The sequence below is a fragment of the Prionailurus bengalensis genome, chromosome C2 (genome assembly GCF_016509475.1).
Source record: "Prionailurus bengalensis isolate Pbe53 chromosome C2, Fcat_Pben_1.1_paternal_pri, whole genome shotgun sequence".
NCBI classification, from domain to species: domain Eukaryota; kingdom Metazoa; phylum Chordata; class Mammalia; order Carnivora; family Felidae; genus Prionailurus; species Prionailurus bengalensis.
Window position 1 is genome coordinate 38898785 of NC_057350.1, and position 21326 is coordinate 38920110.

Below are 21326 nucleotides of genomic sequence, written 5' to 3' on the forward strand. Positions count from 1 at the left end.
ACATTTTTGTTTTATAACTGGGAGTTTGTATCTCTAAACCCCTTTTACCTATTTCACCCACCTCTCAGTTCTCCCCTCTGTTGGTAACCTACAGTTTTGGGGTTTTTTTCCCCTCTCTCTATGGATCTGTTTCTGTTTTGTTCATTTGTTTGTTTTGTTTTTTAGATTCCACATAAACTGAATGCATGTGGTATTTGTCTTTCTCTGTCTGACTTATTTTACTTAGCATAATACCTTGTAGGAGCATCCATGTTGTTGCAAATGGCAAGGTTTCATTCTTTTTATGTCTGAGTAATCTCTCTCTCCCTCACCATCTTTTTTCTCCATTCATCTATTAATAAACACTTAAGCTGCTTCCATATCTTAACTATTGCAAATAATGCTGCAATGCACATAAGGGTGCACATCTCTCTCCAGATTGGTGTTTGTGTTTTCTTTAGATGGAATTGTTGGATCCTCGAGTTGTTCTTATTTTAATTTTTTTGAGGAAACTCCATTATATTTTCCATAGTGGCTGCTCCAATTTACTTTCCCACAACAGTGCATGAAGTTTCACTTTTCTCCACACTTGTTCTTTTGTGTCTTTTTGCTAATAGCCATTCTGACAGGCATGAGGTGATAATCTCAGTGTGGTTTTGATTTGTATTCCCCTGATGATGAGTGATGTCAAACATCTTTTCATGTACTCCTTGGACATCTATATGTCTTCTTTGGAAAAATATATTAAAGCCCTCTGCTCATTCTTTAATGGGGTTATTTTATTTTCTTGATATTAAATTGTGTAAGTTCTTTACATATTTTTATAGTGATCCTTTATCAGATATATGATTTGAAAATATCTTCTTCCATTCAGTAGCTTGCCTTTTCATTTTGTTGATGGTTTCCTTCAGTGTGCAAAAGCTTTTCAGTTTGATGGAATCCCTTTTTTTCTTTATTTTAGCTTTTGTTGCCTTTGCCTGGGAAGAGTCATTCAAAAAAACACTGTAAAGACTAATATCAAAGAGTTTACTGACCATGCTTTCTTTTAGGGGTTTTACAGTTTAAGTCTTAAAATTGAAGTCTTTAAACCATCTTAAATTCATTTTCATATATGGTTGTCCAATAGATTTTTAACCTTTTTCAGGGAGGATACATTCATATATTTCCCATAATGATACATTATTGACATGCATCATGAAATAATTATTTATTCTTTAATTGTAAAAGAATATTTTATTTAGTCCGTGCAATATTGAATTATTATTTAATCAGCAAATATTTTAAGTGATCTGCGTGCATGGATTCAATATGTTACTATAAAGTTTCTGTTATTAATAGAAGAAAATATTTTTGTGTTATTAAATCTAAGCCAAGAGAAGTGTATATGTTTGTGAGCACAGATTCCAAATTTTAACAAATATTAATTTCATATATTAAACTAATCCAATGTATTCTCAACTGGCCTTTCTTAATCAAGCTTATTATAATGTGTACATTTACAAAATTTTTTAGAAGTTTTAATATTATTTTAAGCACACATTATTTTTTAGAAGTTTTAATTTTTTTAGAAGTTTTAAAATTATGTTAAGCTATTCAAAAATAGTTCCCAAATGATGGAATGTATAAATGGTAGAGATGAAAATGTATCTTTTGCAGTTAATTTTAAGTCAATTTAACTGAGAATAAAAACTGGATAAGAAAGTGAGACAGAAAAGATTTTGATAAGTAAAACCTAATACGGAGAAAACAAGCACAAGTTATTAATATCCAATTTTTAACTTCTTTTTAAAATTTTTTTTAAATGTTTATTTATTTTTGAGAGAGAGGGAGGCAGACAAAGTGTGATCAGGGGAGGAGCAGAGAGAAGGAGACACAGAATGTGAAGCAGGCTCTGTGTGCCAGCACAGAGCCTGACATGGGGCTTGAACTCACACACCATGAGATCATGATCTAAACCAAAGTGGGACGCTTAACCAACTGAGCCACCCAGGTACCCCTCAATTTTTTTAACTTCTGATTTAATAGCATTATGTTTTAGAAGTATATTATTAAAATATAGTTTAAGGCTGATTTTTCCAAAGTGACTACATATTTTCAATTAGTGTCCTATATTTTATTAGTGTCCTAATATTTTCAAATTGTTCTAGTTCTGTTTTTTGATTGAATTGTAATACATATACACATATATACACACATATATTTCTATGAGAAAAATTTACGGTTAGAAAACTATAATCAATTGATTGATGTATTGAATTTTATTGGATTAGCCTTGAATATACTTAATATCATTACTATTTACCATCTGGGTCCAAAAGACTTTTTTTTTTAATTAATAGGCTTTGTTTTTAGGAGCAGCTTTCAGTTTATAAAAAATTTGAACAAGAAGTACAAAGTTCCCATATATACCCTTATCCTACCCTCCCCCCTCACTTTTTCCCCTATTATTAACATCTTACATTATATTAACAATTGATGAACAAATATTGATAGATTATTCTTTGAAAAAGGCTGTATTTTACATTAACATTCACAATTTAAGTTGTATGATTCTATAAGGTTTTGACCAGTGTATAATGTCCTACAGCCATGGTCACAATATCATACAAAATACATTCATTGCCCTAAAAACCCCTGTGCTTCACCACTTGATTGCCCCTTCCCTTTCCTCAACCCCCTGCCAACCGTGTGATCTATTAGCTAGCTGTATAGGTTTGCCTTTTCTAGGATATCATATAGTTAGAGGTATATAGCATACAGTCTTCTCAGACTGTTTTATTTCATTCGGAAACATACATATAAGGTTGCAACGTGTCTTTTTTGTTGCTTGAGAGCACATTTATTTTAATTGCTAAATAATATTCTATTGTCTGCATATACCAGGATTTGTTTATCCATTCACCTATTGAAAACAAATCTTAGTTACTTCCAAATTCTGGCAGTTATGGATAATGCTACTATAAATATCTGTGCACAGGTTTTTGTTTGAGCAGAAGTTTTCAACTTCCTTGAGTAAATGGCATTCAAATTTTAATTAGAACAAATTTTGGCAAAAGCAAATGAATTGATTACGAAAAGAAGAGGCAACATATCTTAATGCTACTAAGACTAAAACATGAAATTTTAGAAAAATCTGAACATGTTTATCTTGTACTATAAATCGTATTGTTGGATTGTGTGGCAAGACCATATTTAGCTTTGTAATAAACTGCAAACTATCTTGCAAAATGGCTGCCTAATTTGCATTCCCACCACCAATGAATGAATGTCCCTGTTCCTCCATGTCCTCACTAGCATTTGGAATGTCAGTGTTTTGGATTTAGGCCATTCTAAACAGTGGTGGTATATCATTTTAATTTGCGATTCCATAATGTCTTATGACGCTGAGCATCTTTTCATATGCTATTTTCCATTTGCATATCTTCTTGGGTGAGGTGTCTATCTAGATTTTTGCCAGGTTTTTAATTGTGTTGTTTTTCTCATTTGAGCTTTAAGTGTTAGTTCTTTGCACATTTTGGATACCAGTCACTTATCACACATATCCTTTGCAAATAGTTTCCCCCATTGTCTTTTCATTTTTTTAAAATGTCTTTCTCCAGAGCAAACATATTTAATTTAAACGAAGTTCAGCTTATCATTTTTTTCTGTCTCATGGATTATGCTCTCTGTGTTGTATCTAAAAAGTTGTCATTAAGCCTGAGGTCATCTAGATGTCTCCTATCTTATCTTTTAGAAGTTTTATAGTTTTGCACATTACCTGTAGGTCTATGACCCATTTTGAGTTAATTTTTGTGAAAGATGTAAGGTCTGTATTTGAATTCATGTTTTTGCTTGTGAATGTCAGTTGTTCTGTAATTTGTTAAAAAGACTATCATTTCTTCATTGAATTGCCTTTGTTCCTTTGTTAAAGATCTGTTGACTATACATATGTGGGGTTCTCTCTGAGCTCTCTATTCTGTTACTTGATCTATTTATTTTGCATTAATACCATACTGACTAGGTTACTATCTTGAAGTATGTAGTGTCAATCCTCAGACTTCTTTGATATCGTAATTTTATATACGATATATAAATATATAAATTATATATTTATAAATTTATAATTAAGAAGTATTATAAATTTGATTATATTATAATTACCACAAATATAATCACCAATATATTAAACTTTATTATGCTAATCCTTGATATGTCAGGAAAGAATGTAATTACCATTTACCCTCTGGGCCTAAGAGCCGTATTCTTTTTAGATTTTTAGGCTGTAAGTTATTTTTTAACAATGTGAAAATGTAATAATAAAGGGATAATGAAAAACAACTTTGTTAGACTCTTTAATAATAATTTAAATATAGCAAACTTGAATTTCTTTTCCATATTTCCCTGGATTTGATGATATATATACCCCAAATGGGCAACAACTGTCATGTATGGTTCTGGAACACATCATATTGTAAATACCGAGTCCAGATTTAAAATGTATGTCTACCTTGTCCTATTTAATTATTGTTTCTGGTTCTTTTTTTCCCTTGAGTTGTCAGAATGAAACACTTTTAAAAACTTTGGTGGTTCCTAATTTTGTCAAAGAGAGGAAAAATATCTTTGTTCTATAATTGCAAGCATTTTTATTTTTCAATTTATAAGCACCAGCTAAATTAAAAAGTAAAATGAATTTAAATTTTATTATTACCAAATGACTTCAGCATTTATCCATTTATGAACTATATAAGTTCTAATGCACAGAAAGCATAAAAATGAAAAAACATTGTCATATTTTCTTTTTAGCAAAATCTAGTTGCAAAATATTGTGTGATAAAGACCTTCCCTTTGTTTCCTTAGAAACAGATGTTTACTTATTGATTTTTGAGCTTAATAAAATTCTTCTAGTATTTCATAAGTGAAGACTTCTGTTTCACCATCATTATATTCTTGAGTCCTACTGTTTTCTCTCTGCATTTATCATCTGATCTATCTAATAATTTTGAGATCTCTTTCTCTGTCAATTTTCTTCTCTTGATATTCTGAGCAGGAAATGAAAGATTCAGAATTCTCAAATGATCATGAAAGCTAACAAAACAACCAACAAACAAGCAAACAAAACTAGAATGATGTTTTTTATTTCCAGACTTCTTTTCTGCTACCATGAAAAAAATACAAAATCTGACCAACCCTATACATGAATGGGAATCAGGCAACAGTGATGATTTACATCACCCTCGCTTAATCCTTCCACACCAGCACTGTTTAATATAGTTTCATGTCATGATGGAAATGTTCTTATTGTCCCAAAATAGTAAGTAGTCAGTAACTAGCTACATGTGGCTACTAAGCACTTGAAATGTAGATCTTGTGACTAATGAAGCATGGCTTAAATTTTATTTAATTTTAATTAATTTACATTGAAATTTACATAGTCACATGCCACTAGTTGTTACTATATTGGACACCATCACTCTAGATGATTTCATCATACTTCCATTTTCATATTATGTCATTCCATTTAGTATAGTTGGGGATAATTGATGAGTTATGGTCGAGTTAATGGTGAAGTAATTCATAAAATGCTAAAGTAGCAAGATTTTTCATACTATAGAAAATATAACACCCATATAATTTCATAATGTTATCTTAGATTTACAAAAGAGTCCAGTGGTTTCATATCATAATTGAAAAGTAAATTTTGAAAAGTAGATTTTCTCTTTGTTTTTAGGAGGACCTCTATAAAAGGGTACAAATCATGAAATGCAGTCTCTAAAAATAGAACTGTTTCATATAGAAACTCAACAACTAAACTTGGGGCCATTGAACTCTAATAATATGCTAAGGGTTAACCTTCCCTATCTTTTTAGGAAAATTTTTATTTATATTAGTAAGAACAAGGCTAGTGATTTTAGTAATTATTAGAGAGTTGCAGGAAGTTTTATTGTGCCCTCAAAATGCCTTTCGGTTTTCTTTGTGATGACTATGATTTTAGAATTTGCTATTTAATTTTTGGTTTAAGTGTAGAATGATCACCTTGGAGCTCGTTAGTGAGTAGTGATCACAAGTCCATCTGTTCTTTGAGGTGGTAGGTAAGATGTGCCATATAGGGATAGGCCATGCTTTTACAAAACTACAATGTCTGGTGTCCAAATACAGGTTAACAACCACGGCAGTGATATAGAAGCTTTTAAAGAAAATATATTTGGAAAACAGTGCGACCTTGAAAATCAATACTGCATTTTTAAAGGTTCTAGTTCTGAAGTCAGATAAGGCTAGTTTGGAATTCAAGTTTCCTTAAGTGACTTTATGCTAAACCTAATTTCCTCATTTGAAAAATGCACCTACTTCATATTTTTTGCAAGGATTAAATCAAGTAATGTTTTATAAGTGCTGGGTTTTTCATTATTAGTATTAGTATTAGGAAAGTAACATACCTTATGTATGCAAACAATTTTAGGAAATACTTTCTATGAGGTCTATACATTGTGAAAGGAAATGCAAAAGCTTGAGAATACAAACAGAAAACCTATGAAATAAGTAAAAAAAAAAAAAATATATATATATATATATATATATATAGAGAGAGAGAGAGAGAGAGAATTTGCTTTGTAATTTTGCCCAGGACATACACTATTTACCAAAATTGAAAAAAAACATCAATCTTAAATTTGGTGATTATGGGAAGTGAAATAAGTCAGACTGAAAACGATAAATGCCATATGATTTCATTCGTATGTAATATCTGAAAAACAAAGCAAATGAATAAACAAACAAAAAGTAGAATCAGACCTTTAAATACAAAGAATGAATCGATGGCTGCCAGAGGGAAAGGACGGAGGGGTGGGCAAAATGGGTGAAGGGGAGTGGGGGGCACAGGCTTCCGGTTATGGAGTGAATAAGTCCTGAGAATAAAAGGCACAACACTGGGAATCTAGTAAATGATACTATATTAGCATTGTATGGTGACAGATGGTAGCTACACTTGTGGTAAGTACAACATAGAGATGTTGAATCACTATGTTGTACACCTGAAACAAATAGAATACATATACTCAATTAAAAAAAGATTAAAAATTTGATGATATTAGGAAAAAAAACCCCTACAATGCTGCTGTCAGCATCCTTTAGAGATAACGTATCCTACACTTTATATTATTTCTAGATGGCTCACATACAACGTCATACACAGCCCACGTCTTCTCTACAACCCTTTGTTCAACTGTTTTGAATTTCCTTCTATTCTTTACCTCTAGAAAAATGCCAGTTCAAATACTATGTAATCTTTGAACTATTTTAAGTGCCACTTCTCTGGGTAACTTTCTTTGTTTCTGATAAATACGTATAAGCCCTTCCTTCCTAACACCTATAATTCTTCATCAAATGCTGTGTTGCTTTCAATTTTAAATTTTGCATGATTTGGAACTGTACATGATATCTTATTTGAATAAATTATTATGGGTTACTATATTTGTGGATCTATAGTGCTTGAAAAGTGGTAGCAGTGGGTCTTCTACACACACTAATTTGTATACATTTGTTGAATACATTAAATATTGTCACAAAAATAATTTTTCACTAGAATTAAAAGGAATTTCATAGACTGTTGAAGGAAAAAGTACCTGATAGTTTTGAGCATTCTTTTCATAATGTTGTGAGTTAAAAGGAAAGTGAGGGCCTGAGTTTTACTATAAAATTACAAACAGGAAAAATAAATTGGACGTCTGAGAAAAAGTCATTCTTACACAGAAGAAATAGATAGCAGATAATGCTGCAGCTGAAATGGTTGGTGTATCCACACATACACCTTGAGGTGGACCTTGAGGTGTAGCCTGAGTTTGATTTTCAGCTTTTCATTTCAGGAGAGTATTTTAACAGCCTTCCTCAGGGTATTCAGCACTTCTTTCATTTCAGAAGTAGAGATTTGAGAAAAGACCACACATCCCATAGAAATGTATGTGGTTTCACAGTTCTCTGGTGGTTCCTAATCTGTTGTAACGAGGAAGAGCTATATAGGTAATGAATAGGATGAATGTAAATGTCTTACAGAAGGGCACTACTATGCACTATCTTGGGCCAGGCAAACCTTTCTGGTGGAGGGGCTGTCTTGTGCATTGAAGGATATTTAGCAACCTTCCCGGGCTCTGTCTATGCAATGTTAGTAGGATCCCTTCTACATCTCACCAACACTGTAAGGAGCAAAAATGTCTCTAGATGGTGCCAAATGTCCTGGGGAGGGGAGGGCAAAATTGCCTCTAATTGAGAACCACTATTTTAGAGAAAACTCCAAAGCGGCTTCACAAAGGTGAATCGGTGCCTAATTTTCTTTAGTATTTATGTAATTACTGAGAGATACGTATAAGGTTGCTAATTAAATTATTTTGTTCAGAAACCTTTATATAATAACATTGCTATAAGGCAAAGAATCACAACTCTTTCATCTACAAAATGCTTAAAAATTTCTCAATTGTCCTTGATAGAAATTTGCTGTAGGAATTATTCTGTATTATTTACAGAGAAGAGAAACACCTTATTGAGAAGGGTATGTCAACTATATGGTCACCTAATCTTTGTGAAGGATATATCATAATAATTAATAAGGAAATGTATATCTTTGTTTTTTAAACATTTTCCCAGTTTTATTAATATATAATTTTTATATATAATTGATATATAATACTATAACACTGTATTCATTTAAGGTATACAACATAATTATTCAGGATATATATATATATATATATATATATATATAGTTAACATCTATCACTTCACATAGTTACAATTAGTTTTCTTGTGATGAGAACTTTTAAGGTCTGTTTTCTTAGCAATTTTCAAATATGCATACGGTATGGTTAACTATAGGCATCATGCTATACATTACATTCTCAGAATTATATATCTTATAACTGGAAATTTGTACCTTTTAACCACCTCACTCAAAAGAATATTTTCATCTGTCAAAGAGGAAAATGATGTGAAAGGGAGATTTAAGACGGTTATAAAAGAAGAGACAGAGACAGAAACAGAGACAGAGAGAGAAGAGAGACAAATAGGCAGACTGATAGTCTATGTGGTTTATACCTAGAATTTAGTAACAGTGCCAGATAGGTTTTATAATTTGAAGATCATACAGAGTCAAAGCAAATGTTTTTCCAGTTTCCAATTAAGCCAGATGAAGAAAAAGGTGATTTTGGAGAACAATAGAAGACACAAAAGTTACTACAAAAAGCACCAATTCCCATTCTAAGAGGGAACAGGAAACACAAATTTATTGAGGTGTGGTTAAGATCAGGGGAACAAGATTCAAACTGTCTAAGTGATTTCCGATTGTGTAACTGGGGTGAGTGACTCCTCTGAGCCTTAGTTTCATGTTCTGTACAGTAAGTCAACCAAGGTCTACCTTGCATGCTGTATGAAAGAGTTCAATGAGACAACACATATAGAACATTTACAATGATAACTTTTACCAAGTATTTGATCAATGTTAATTTTATTAGAAGATTGCTGTGACACATAAATTTGATTTTATAACACATTAGTGGTCCTAACCAGTAGTTGGAAAATATAAAAATCTGCTTTTCGTTTATTCAATAAATATTTAATTAAAGGCCAGGAGTTATTTTAGGGCCAAAGATAAACCAGTGAACAAGACAGACATAATCTCTGCTCTGAAGAATTTGCTTTTCTAAGAATGTAATAAGCACTCAGCAGCACTACTTATGAAAACTAACACTAGAGCTTTGCATGTTACAGTGTGAATGTTATAATGTATAATGTTATAATGTTACAATTGTGGTGAAACAATGGATATGAATGGTAATAGTACAATTCCTTATATGTTTTAGGAACTATATAAATGTTTAATTATTTGGGACTACTCATAGGAAATAACTTTTGTGAACACATAAAATGATCAAGATAATATTTTGCTTTTAACCAAGGATCCACATAATGCCATGGGCAATGCAAATGACTGTTGCTTAAGTTATAAACCATCTTTGTTCACTCAATATATTATACTGTATGGAATGATACACTATATAGCTAATGATATATTAGTAAGCTAATGTTAGATGTTCCCTTATGATTGATTGTTTCCCTTATTTAGCAATTTTTCATCATGCAGAACAGGCCGATGTTATTTTATCTAACCTTAAATTTCTGTTGTATTTCTTTGATTACAGAAGAGGTAAGGTGTTTCTTTCCTTTCTTTTTTTTTATTGGTAAAACATTTGATTTAAAACTTTTTATTCACCTACAAAACCCTTAGTGATGGATAAATGTTGAACGACTGACACTAAATACTTTAAGAGCTTGTGCTTTCAAGAGTGTCCATTAGGTGGTTTAATGGTAGCTTCATCACAGATCTTTTCTCTTTTCTAAAATCTTTGTTAAGGGTATAGAAAATCCATTTCACTGGATCAATATCTTTACTTTGATTCAAATCCTGAGTTGTTCAAGGAAAACAGGAGGTGTCCTTCCTTCCCAAGTTCATAAAGCTTTTAACATTTTGAATAAAAATGATAATTGTGCATTAATCTATCTCTTGATAGTAATTGTGCTTGTTTCTAAATGAAACCCAGAATTTTTCAGATAAGTACAAGAAATAATGCTTCAGAATAAAGTGTGTTTTCTTTCCACATTTTAGTAATTTTAAAAATAGATTTTAAAGAGTGATATTGTTCCTACAAAAGCCTTGGAAAGGAAACATTGGGCTTTTTAAATATCTGCATTTTTTGCTTGTTTGCTAGTACTGAAAATTATTTTTGGATGAATGAATATATCCCTATTTTCTCTATTCTTCTGCAAAACTTTCTCATTTGCTTGCATTTTGAGAAAAATGAGAAGCAACTCATCAACACTTAAAGAACCCTTACAACATTTCAGGCATTTTGTTAGGATCTCAGACCATACAATTAAATAGGTTAAGACCTTGGATCTTGAAGGCTAAAAATGTGTTGAATGAAGCAGCCATGTAAAAAAAAATGTGTATTTTACTATGTGCAGTGTTTTATATTAACAGTATACATTCTGTATTATGAAATAATTTAAACCAAATTATTTTCTGTTCTTTGCCATTTGTATGTGCTTATTATATATTATGTATGTGTATTATCTATTATATATGTTTATATGCTATAAGCATTATATATTAATCATAAACATTATATATTAATCATAAACACTTTATATTAATATCATAAACATTATATATCATTCTATACGTACATTTATGTTCAATGAGTGTGGTGTTGTTAGAGTTGACTTACTTGAAGACATTTTAAAACAGACATAGAAGTCGTTATTTTCAAAACAGAGTGTCACGTATAAGACAAAGCTAAGATAAATTCATAGCAGTAATAATGCATTTTACTGACCTCCTTATTTACTATCATTAATTGGTACAATACAATGTATTATGTTAGTAATGTAAAAACAATACAGTAGATATCCCCAAACTACTAAAGAAAAATGCCATTCTGTTTTGTGAAGATGTGAAACAGGATGAAATGCAATTCATATTCCGTGTAGGAATAGATTATTTCTGAAGCAAGCCTGGAATTACTATGTAAGTAAACTTCAGTTAAAAAAAATACTATCAATCCTGAGGTGCCTGGGTGGCACAGTTAGTTAAGCGTCCGACTTCAGCCAGGTCACGATCTTGCGGTCCGTGAGTTCAAGGCCTGCGTCGGGCTCTGGGCTGATGGCTGAGAGCCTGGAGCCTGTTTCCGATTCTGTGTCTCCCTCTCTCTCTGCCCCTCCCCCGTTCATGCTCTGTCTCTCTCTGTCCCCCCAAAAAATAAATAAACATTGAAAAAAAAATACTATCAATCCTGAGGTGCCTGGGTGGCACAGTCAGTTAAACTTTAGACTCTTGATTTCGGCTCTGATCATGATCTCATGGTTCGTGAGTTCAAACCCAGTGTCCGGCTTGGGATTCTCTCTCTCCTTCTCTCTCTCTCAAAATTAAATAAATAAATAAACTTTTAAAAAATATTCCCAATTTTTTGAAAGCAGAAAATCTACAAATAAGAAATATGAACAGAAAAAGAAAGTTGAAAACTATTAACAGATGACTTGGCAAAGGCATGCAATAAAAGGTGTGGACTGTATGGTATTTACTTTCTCATTCCTATTTATACCTTGGTTGGTAAAAAGATTAATGGGCTAATACATGCATAAAGTTAAGATTATTTTAAAAATCATTATCTTATTATCTGTCGTGCATTGTGACACTTTTTAGAAGTGACACTTTCTCCATTTGTTTTGATATATAACAAAATAAATAGTACAGAAAAATATGTTAACCTGTTGTTTTCAATTATTAAAATATATATTTTGAAGAAATCCTGGAGACTGAAGATTCTTAAATTTAACTCACTTTTTTAAATGACTATAACTTTTGGTTTGTCTTTTTATTGGCTAAGATAACTGAATAAGTATCGGAGTTCTATACCAATTTAAAGACATTTTTATAGAATATTATTGATATTTCACTAAAATAATTTTAACCTAGCAGTGCTTGATCAACTCCCTTATGGATACAACAAAGTGATTGATGAAAATAAAATAGTGGTAATGACAGATATCTTTATAATTAAGTAAAAACCTGTTAAAGCACAAATTACTTTTTGTTATTAAAAAAATTCTTTGGGGTACCTGGGTGGCTCAGTAGGTTAGGCATCCAATTTTGGCTCAGGTCATGATCTCACAGTTTGTGAATTAGAGCCCTGCATCTAGCCCTCCTAACAGCTCAGAGCCTGGAGCCTGCCTCAGATTCTATGTGTCCCTCTTTCTGTGTCCCTCCCCAACTAAACTCTATCTCCCTCTCTCTCAAAAATAAATAAAAATTGAAAAAATTTTAATAAAAAAATTCTTTGAGAAAGAGTCAAGTTTGGGGTAATAATCACATTACTGTTGTATTTGATATGGTAAAAAATGTAATTTTGTGTATATTGTTAAAATGGACTATTTAAAGAGAAATGCTGACTTATGTGGAAACATAACCTAGAATTTTGGCTGATTGAATAAATTTCTTCACAAATGAGTGATACCCCTGCCAAAATCATAGAGGAGAGAAACTAGTTTATTTATGAGATATTTGCATTAAAAAACAAATTGTCATTTTTATAATCATGAAAAGTTGTTATCTAATGTTATCTAACAGAAGATTTATACAAGGACGAGAGTCAGCAACAGAAATTTAATTAAATTAAACATGAGCTAAGAGTATAAGTCTATCTAAGGTTTATAACATGAATATTTAAGATTAATTTTACATACAACAGACCACAACAAAATTTGAATTAAGCACTTTTTAATATTTTAAAATTAATATACCAAACCAATAAGAAAGCATAACAAAATCTTTAGTGTATTCATTCATTTAAGAATTTATTTATCAAGCACAGATTTTCAAGTATTGTGTGAGATACTGAGGAAATAGCAGTGGCTGTTTTAAAATTACATAAACGTGAAAAAGAGAACATGTAGAAGAGGTATCTTTTCTGTCACACTTGAGGATAATGAATGAATGCCCTTAGCAAATGATATTTGAGTTGAGATTTAAAAGAGTTAAGTAAGCTCCCCAGAATGGAGTATTCCAAACACTTTGTATAAAAGCAGGATGAAACACATTTATTGAAGGACCTGAAAGGAAGTGTAATTATCTGGAATTCAAAGAATGAAAAAGTGTGTTGGAAGGCAAGGGAGTCAAGAAGTGTACAGATCACATGAAACTGAAAGGCTATCTTAATAATTGTGCTTTTAATCTTAAGAGCAAAGATTAACCATGCAGAAAACTGATGGTATCAGATTTATGTTTTGAGAAGACAACTTTATTAAGTTCTAAGAGTTAGATTTAGGGGGACAACAATTAACACGAGAGAGACCATTCACTATTGTGGTAAACTAGATAAAAGTCGTAGTCGTACAGCTATAAAAAAGAACTGAATCGATGTGAAAACTATTCAGGAGGTCAATCAACCAGACCTGATGAACTGATTGATGATAGAAATACAAGGTAACAGGAGGTGTCTGGTGTAAGTAGCTGGGTGGAGGCTGGTAGTATCTATAGAGCTAGAGGTTGCCGGATGAAGAACAGGGAGGTAAGGGTTGGAGACCTTGAGCTCAGTTAGGACATAGTAAAGGCACCATGTCTTTTAGACATTCAAGTGGACACGTCCGATAGGTGCTGCATATACATACGTGTGGTTTGAGGTAGAGAGCTGCTCTAGGATATAAACCTGAGAATGATTGGTGAGTAGATAGAAACCGAAGTGATGGCTGTGGCTGAAAGGACCCAACCAGAATTACCAGAGAACAAATCATGATCTTGGTGATCTCAGTATTTAGAGGCTAAATTCCAAAAGACAACTCAACAGAATTTGAGGGGCAATAGCCAGAGATTTAAGAGTCGAATCAGAAACATGGAGTGACAGGCTATAGAGAGGGGGGTATTCTTAAACCTAGCAAAGATCATTCTTAGGCATAGAGACTAATCAACATTTTCAGTAAGGTAACTCTGAAGTAAAATAGAAGAGCATTGTGTTATATCCCTCGATTTTGGTTACTTCAGAGGTTATTTGGTGGTCTTACCTTTTGAAAGTTCCACAGAAATGCATGCAAAACATATTATGTGCTTCAGCATTTTCTTATGCTTAAAATTCTGTATTTTGGATATGAAAGGAATCCTGAATCTTGCTTCAGGGAATAATTTGCTATACAAAGTCTCACCTCTAATAAACTACTTATACAAAACCGGCAGAGCTAAGAGAAATCAGACCATATTCTGTTTTCCTCTAGTCTAACAGTTACCCACTGCTATGCATTTTACCTTGCTGACACAGATTGCCTGTGGCGACCTGCCCATATCCCTTTTGCATCACCATTTCTGGGCACTGAGCAGACCAGGAGTGCCAGGGAAATGATAGTCTTCACTTCCTCCAGAGTAATCCTCAACCAAACACTAATGAAAATCGGTAAATATTCCCTAAATACTGCTCTCCCTTGCTCATTGAACACGGTAACTCTGAGGCATTCCCTACATTGTCCCTCAGAGATCCATAGCAGAATTGAATCCCAGTTGCCCACTGTGTAATCTGCTCAAGAGCACACTATTTACTTCCTTCTCTTCCTGTCTCACTTTCTTGTCCTTCCTAATACCACGTCCATAAAAGTCATGTCTCAGGGTCTGTTTGTTAGGTTTCAGTATTTGTCAGGGTTCTCCAGAGAAACAAAACTAATAAAATGTATACATAGAGAAAGAGATTTATTATAAGGGATTGGCTCACACAGTTAGGGAGGCTGCAAATCCCAACACCTGCAGGCTGAATGGCCAAGGTTGAGACCCAGAAGAGCTGATGATTTAGTTTGAATCTGGGTCCAAAATGCTGATAAATTAGGAGAGCTGGTGTTGTTGAGTCTGAAGACCAATTGGTTCAAGACCCAAGAAGAGCAAATGTTTCACTTTGAGTCCAAAACAGGAAAAAAGTCAATCTTCTAGTTTGAAGGCCCTCAGACAGAAAGAATTCTCTCTTATTTGGGGAGGATCATTTTTTTGTTTTATCCAGGCATTCAACTCATCTGACAAGGCCCACCCTCATTAGTGAGTGCAATCAGCTTTACTCAGTCTGCTTATTTAAATGTTGATCTCTTACCAAAGTACTCTCACTGAAATGCCCAGAATAATGTTTGGGCAAGTATCTGCATACCCCTTGGTGCAGGCAAGTTGACACATAAAATTAAGCATCACAGACACCCAAGTTAATGCGACTCTCTTTCCTAAAATCACATTTTTCTGAAATTTCTTCTCCTACTTCTTTCTCTGGAATGAAGCTTGTTTTTATTTGTCAGGATGAAATTACATTTTGCTTTTTATACATGTCAAATTTCAAAAGACAATAGACCTCATTTTCCAGAATCATTCTGGCTCACATTTGTTACCCTGTATAATTGTTAACATTTTGCCTTCCCTTTTTAAAATGTTTTGCTTTGAGGAAATATTACACAGTCATTATAGTCAATAACTGATTCCATAAATGTGATGGTGATAATCGAAAAATTACCAAAGTGTAATTTAATCCTTTATTAAATTTTTCTCCCCTACCGGCTAAAGGTATGATGAATATGTGTCATAGTTCTTCAAATTGTTTTTTTTTTTCTGGATTATTTCACATTGAAATTATCTACCCTAATATATATGCAATGCTTATGTGCAACCAGGATATTATTGTTGATTATCATGAGTATATTATCTCGTTGAAAGGACTGAAAAAGAATGTATTTAAAACATATAAATAATTTATAAGTATGATATAAGGTCTTCCACAGGATCATAGTTTACCATTTGATATATGACAAGGCTGAGTAATATTTTCCTGAAGGAAGAGAACAAACCTAAAAATTACAGTTGATACTTATTTAATCAGTTTCAAAGTCAGAGAGTGAATATAACCCCAGGGTGGTTCAGTTCTTCCATCACAGGTAAGGGAAGGGAATATAATTGTGACTATCTGGAGCATTCAGAGCCTACTTTGTTTTTTTGATGAGGATGCAGAGATAAGACCAGGAGGCAATCCCATGTTGATTGGGATTCTATGTTGTGTTGGCCACACAATGCTAGGACTAGCAATAAGCAAAACAGATGTAAGAATAAGCAGATGTAATAAGCAATGAGTATGTTTACATCATCTCTGATTTTAAGCTTATTTTCCAGTTCTGCTATGAAATATGTGTCTCTGTGTTGATGAAATAATATCACGTGGCGTGAAAATTATGTCTTAAAGTATTTTTGAATCTTCTTTCACCAAGGATGATTTTATTGTTAAATGCAAATAAAATATTTTATAATAATTATGCTGTAGCATATGTAACAAAATGTTAACTTCTAGTAATATTCAAAATAACGATTTTAAATTATTTGCTAACTGTACTTGACAGCAAGCAACATGTGCCAAATGCTGCATTACTGTATTTCAAAAAGATTCTGCATAATGCTTATGAGACAGTACATTTATGATCCTGAGTTCTTTGTGGGTTCTTTATTGTGATTCCTGGTATTCCTGCCACAGAAAAGTGCTGTTATTCAAATGTACATAAATGCATTCGGTCCATAATAATAGTATTCATAGCCATCTATAAATAGTCAAAGAAACAATTGTATGGAATGCTTGATATTCATCTGAACCACTTTTTGCAATTTCACTTTTATATTCAGATTTCAGAAATAACACAACAGTGGTGCTCATAAGATATTCAGATAACTTTGTTAGCTTTTCACAGACTGGATGGTAGCTTCTTAAAATTGTATACTCTGTTTTGCTAACTCTGAGAAATTCCTTGTAAATATACACGATAGTAAGATAAAGCCTGAACCTACATCATGATGTGCAACTATTAAATGTATAGTTTTCTGTGTATTTAGTGTCATTTCTTAATATTCCTTTTCATTTTTTTTCTAGATACACCATCAGTTAAGATTATACCATCCACTCCTTTTCCACAAGAAGGACAGCCATTAATTCTGACTTGTGAATCCAAAGGAAAACCACTGTAAGTGATTTAATGAGCAATAAAGTTTTTCACTTTTTCTCCTATACTGCTTTGATTTCAGGCTTTAACGGCAGAAATCCACTGTTTTGTCTTTTCTTGGTGGGCAAAGTCATCTCTAGAACAGAAATCCCCTGAACCATGTCTTCATTAAGTATCTGTGGAAGATTGGTCTTTTACTTTGTCATCTAGTGAAGTTTCTGGGAAGGTTTCCAGCTGTGATTTTTTTTCTTTTTATTTCTAGTAAGATATTTCAACCTGAAAGGAAAGTGGGCTTAATCAGTCACTGTTTATAACATGAGATTGATAGAAGTTACACATTGCTGAACTTCTCCCATGAAAATCTTTGAAAATATTGAAACATCCTCAAAATATCCCCAAGTTTTAAAATTAAAAGGGAAATCATTTTTGTAATAAGGGAAATAACATCTACATTTCTAATATAGCCCCCATGAGACATAATTTGTGAATGTGATATGCTTCAACATTTCCAATTGTAAGGTGATTTCATTATTAGAATACATAAGTTCTAATATCACTTCAACTTTAAATTTTTACTTTTTGGCATTCATGTTTATAAACACTAAACATGTTTATAAACACAGAAAATATATTTTTATAAAAAATTTAAGTGTGAATTATCCAAATATGTATTACTCAGAGACTATTTGACAGCCATTTGATCATTCTAATATAGTGGCAGTCTAGATTGAGCTGAAAGTCATTTATTTGATTATTTGAAAAGCTTCCAATTAATTTGTATTTCTGTTTAAATTTTAATAGGATAAATTTAATTGTTTTCAGTATATAATGACAGGGGGTTGCTTCTGTGCAAATCAAATTTGTTATTTAAGTGTATACTTCTTATTATTCCATGAGAAATTTTTCTAAAAGAATTTTAAGACAGAGCCTGAAATATCAAATCCTCAATTATGTGGTATTATAATTTTTAACACACTAAGTGAATTCACACTTTTTTTATCAAAGTTTTGATATTTTAAAACTGTTCTCTCCTCCAGTATTTTTTTTCTAACAATAAAAATAATACCGATTTAAAGAACATTCAGTAAATCCATTATTTTTCTTCTTTTAAAAAACACTTAAGGCATTTTAGACCTTGAAAGGAAAAAACTTTCTCATAGTAGCTTACTACATATACACTGTGCAATTCACTCATATAGTTCTCACCTTCTGATAAGCTTAAATTGCTTATAGAAAACATTTTTCTACCACAGTATGCTGAGTGTAGCCGTGCATGTCGGTATTATAGCTTTAACAAGAACTTCTGGCTACAAATTCAGTACTTTCAACTAGAGAAGGAAATGGAATAGACTCTAGTCAGCTTCAGACATGCTTAATTCCTAATTTCTTTAGTCCTGATTCTGTGTATCTAACAACAGAGTTTCTTTCCTAACTTTTCCTTCCATTTCCCCCACTGTTGCTTTCACTTATTATTTCCCACAACAGTCTCTCTCTGTTTGCTTCTGCTTCTGTTGTTATTTTGTTTTGTGTTGTTTTGTTTTTGCTTTTCTTCCTCCTTATAATCTCAGAGGTCAGCATATACATGAGGACGCAAAGGAACTCAGGGTGAGGGCATAGCAAAGGAGTTTTGCTTTTACCTTTTCTTCACTGATCTGCCCCAAAGTACATATGTGTACATTTGGAATATGTGTACAACTTAGGCAATTAAATGAGATGACAATGAGAAATGATATATCCCTGTTCAAATAGTATCTAATTACCTGTCAATGATCTACTCTTTGGTTCCACATCTACTTCCACCAGTAGAAAGAGCATTTAATGTATGTGAATAATTCATTTGGGAGGTCTACATAATTGGGTCTTTAGGTAGTTGTTTTTCACCAGTTCAGATATGGTTGAATAATTTATGGTTGTGTCCTATTGTGGGTCTCTGTTCCAGTTACCTAGAAATAAGCGTGGGTGGGTATTACTCCTCTGCACTGCAGATGAACAAAAAGTATAATAGCCTTTCATTTATTTATTTTACTTGGTAATACAAAGCTTCCTGAAGTTTGGGAAATAGAAATGCTACCTTTGTCAGAAAAATCCCGATTAATATCATAGCACTTTGGAAAAAGATAAAGGAAATAAGCAAGCACTCCTTACTTTACAGAAACAAAAACCAAATCTCAACAATGGTAACCAAATTTCCTTTATTCATCCAAGTTTAAAATGGATGACTCAGGATTTAAATTCAGTTCAATCAGTGCCCCAGACTTCCATTCGTTCAGCTGTTTTCTATTTCAATTGCCAAGTTTAAATTGTCACTTATGCTAGCCAAAGTAACTTTTGAAGAACTAGGATGGTCCCTACAATAATGTTTAGCCCTGAAGATGAGCCCCTAGATGCCTGAAGGTGAAAAACTGGCTAGTCTTACGAAATATTTTCCTTTTGCCATCCTCTTTTAGCAGGCCCTTTTCTACATGCATGCCCTTTCTGGAAAGTTGACAAAAGCCTAACAAACTGACTGTTTCTAGCAGGAGGTTATAACCACACACAAATATCCGTGATTAGTATAATATCTTCTGGTCACTCCATAAGAGTTAAAATGGTCTTTATATTTTATCTTCATCCTTATAGTTCCCAATGTTATATTTTGTATGCTATAGCCTACAAATTAATATGTATTGACTGATTCTCTTGTGCTGTACACTCATTTGCAATTTCCTTTTTATCATTTTCTTTCCTAGTAGATTGTCAGGCCATTGATATTAGAGAAACAGCCATCTTCTTTGAGTCCTTCTAGTCTTTAGACCACTGCTTCTCTTCTGTTCTTCTGAATCATCTTAAAATCCACTCTTCTGCCTTTTCGAAGTAACTATCATTTCTAGTAAATGAAGGCATTAACTTCTTTAAAGACAGAGTAATTCCTAGCCTCTCTTTAGTTTTATTCTATCCCCAACAGTGCCAGATGAGGCATATAGGACAAAAACCAAGGTAAGACTGAAAAGAAATCATTGGATTTTCCCAGAAGGAAATCTTACTGATCATAAAGAAAACAGTCTCACTAGAGCAAGTAGAACAGAAGGCAAATTGAAATGGATTAATCAGGAAATTAGTAGGCGGTGGGGAAGTAAAATAAATGGAAAGGCCACCCATTTCAGAAAATGAATCATGAAAAGTAGAACGGAATGAGAAAAGAAATTTTTGTCAAACAGGGTTTTAAAATAAAAACAATAGTAAGAGAGATTGTCCATATTTTGAGATAGAATTTTAAAAAATCCCAAAGAATGGGAGTGAAAATGACTTGTGTGATATCACATACACCCAGTGGGCAGGCTTGAATTTCCTGTCTTACTCTGGTACTCACTGTTCAAGTTCTGCTCTAATACTTTGCAGGTCTTATACCTGATTCCCCATGTTGTTTTTTTGAAACCACGAAAAAGCAACACCGCGGCTTTTCTTCCTATTGGCTACACAAACACTTAATTTCCACTATCTTTACCATTTATGCCTGATGCACCTTGAATAAGCAGGTGAAAAATAGAAATGGATAATGGATATATGATTCTTTTTCATCTTGTACCTTTAATCCATGATCAAATCTTTATTGTTTCTTAAAAAAAAATACTTGACCGAGGGGCGCCTGGGTGGCTCAGTCGGTTAAGCATCTGATTCTTGATTTCAGCTGAAGTCATGATCTCATAATTCATGAGTTCAAGCTCTGTGTTGGGCTCTGCACTACCAGTGCAGAGCCTGCTTGGGATTCTGTCTCTCTCTGTCTCCCCTGCTCACTCACTGTCTCTCTCTCAAAATAAGTAAATAAACATTAAAAAAATATTTGATGTATAATTTCC

At 32.7% G+C, this 21326-nt stretch overlaps 1 protein-coding gene across 3 annotated transcripts in view; it reads left to right on the top strand.

Annotated features, from left to right (window-relative positions):
* The window catches only part of CADM2 (cell adhesion molecule 2), a 1070151-nt gene that overhangs the window by 918936 nt on the left and 129889 nt on the right, over window positions 1-21326 (top strand). For all 3 annotated transcript variants that reach the window (XM_043593883.1, XM_043593885.1, XM_043593884.1), the window contains one exon: window positions 17421-17511. In XM_043593883.1, coding sequence (XP_043449818.1) covers window positions 17421-17511 — 91 coding nt within the window. The remainder of the gene's footprint in view (window positions 1-17420; window positions 17512-21326) is intronic.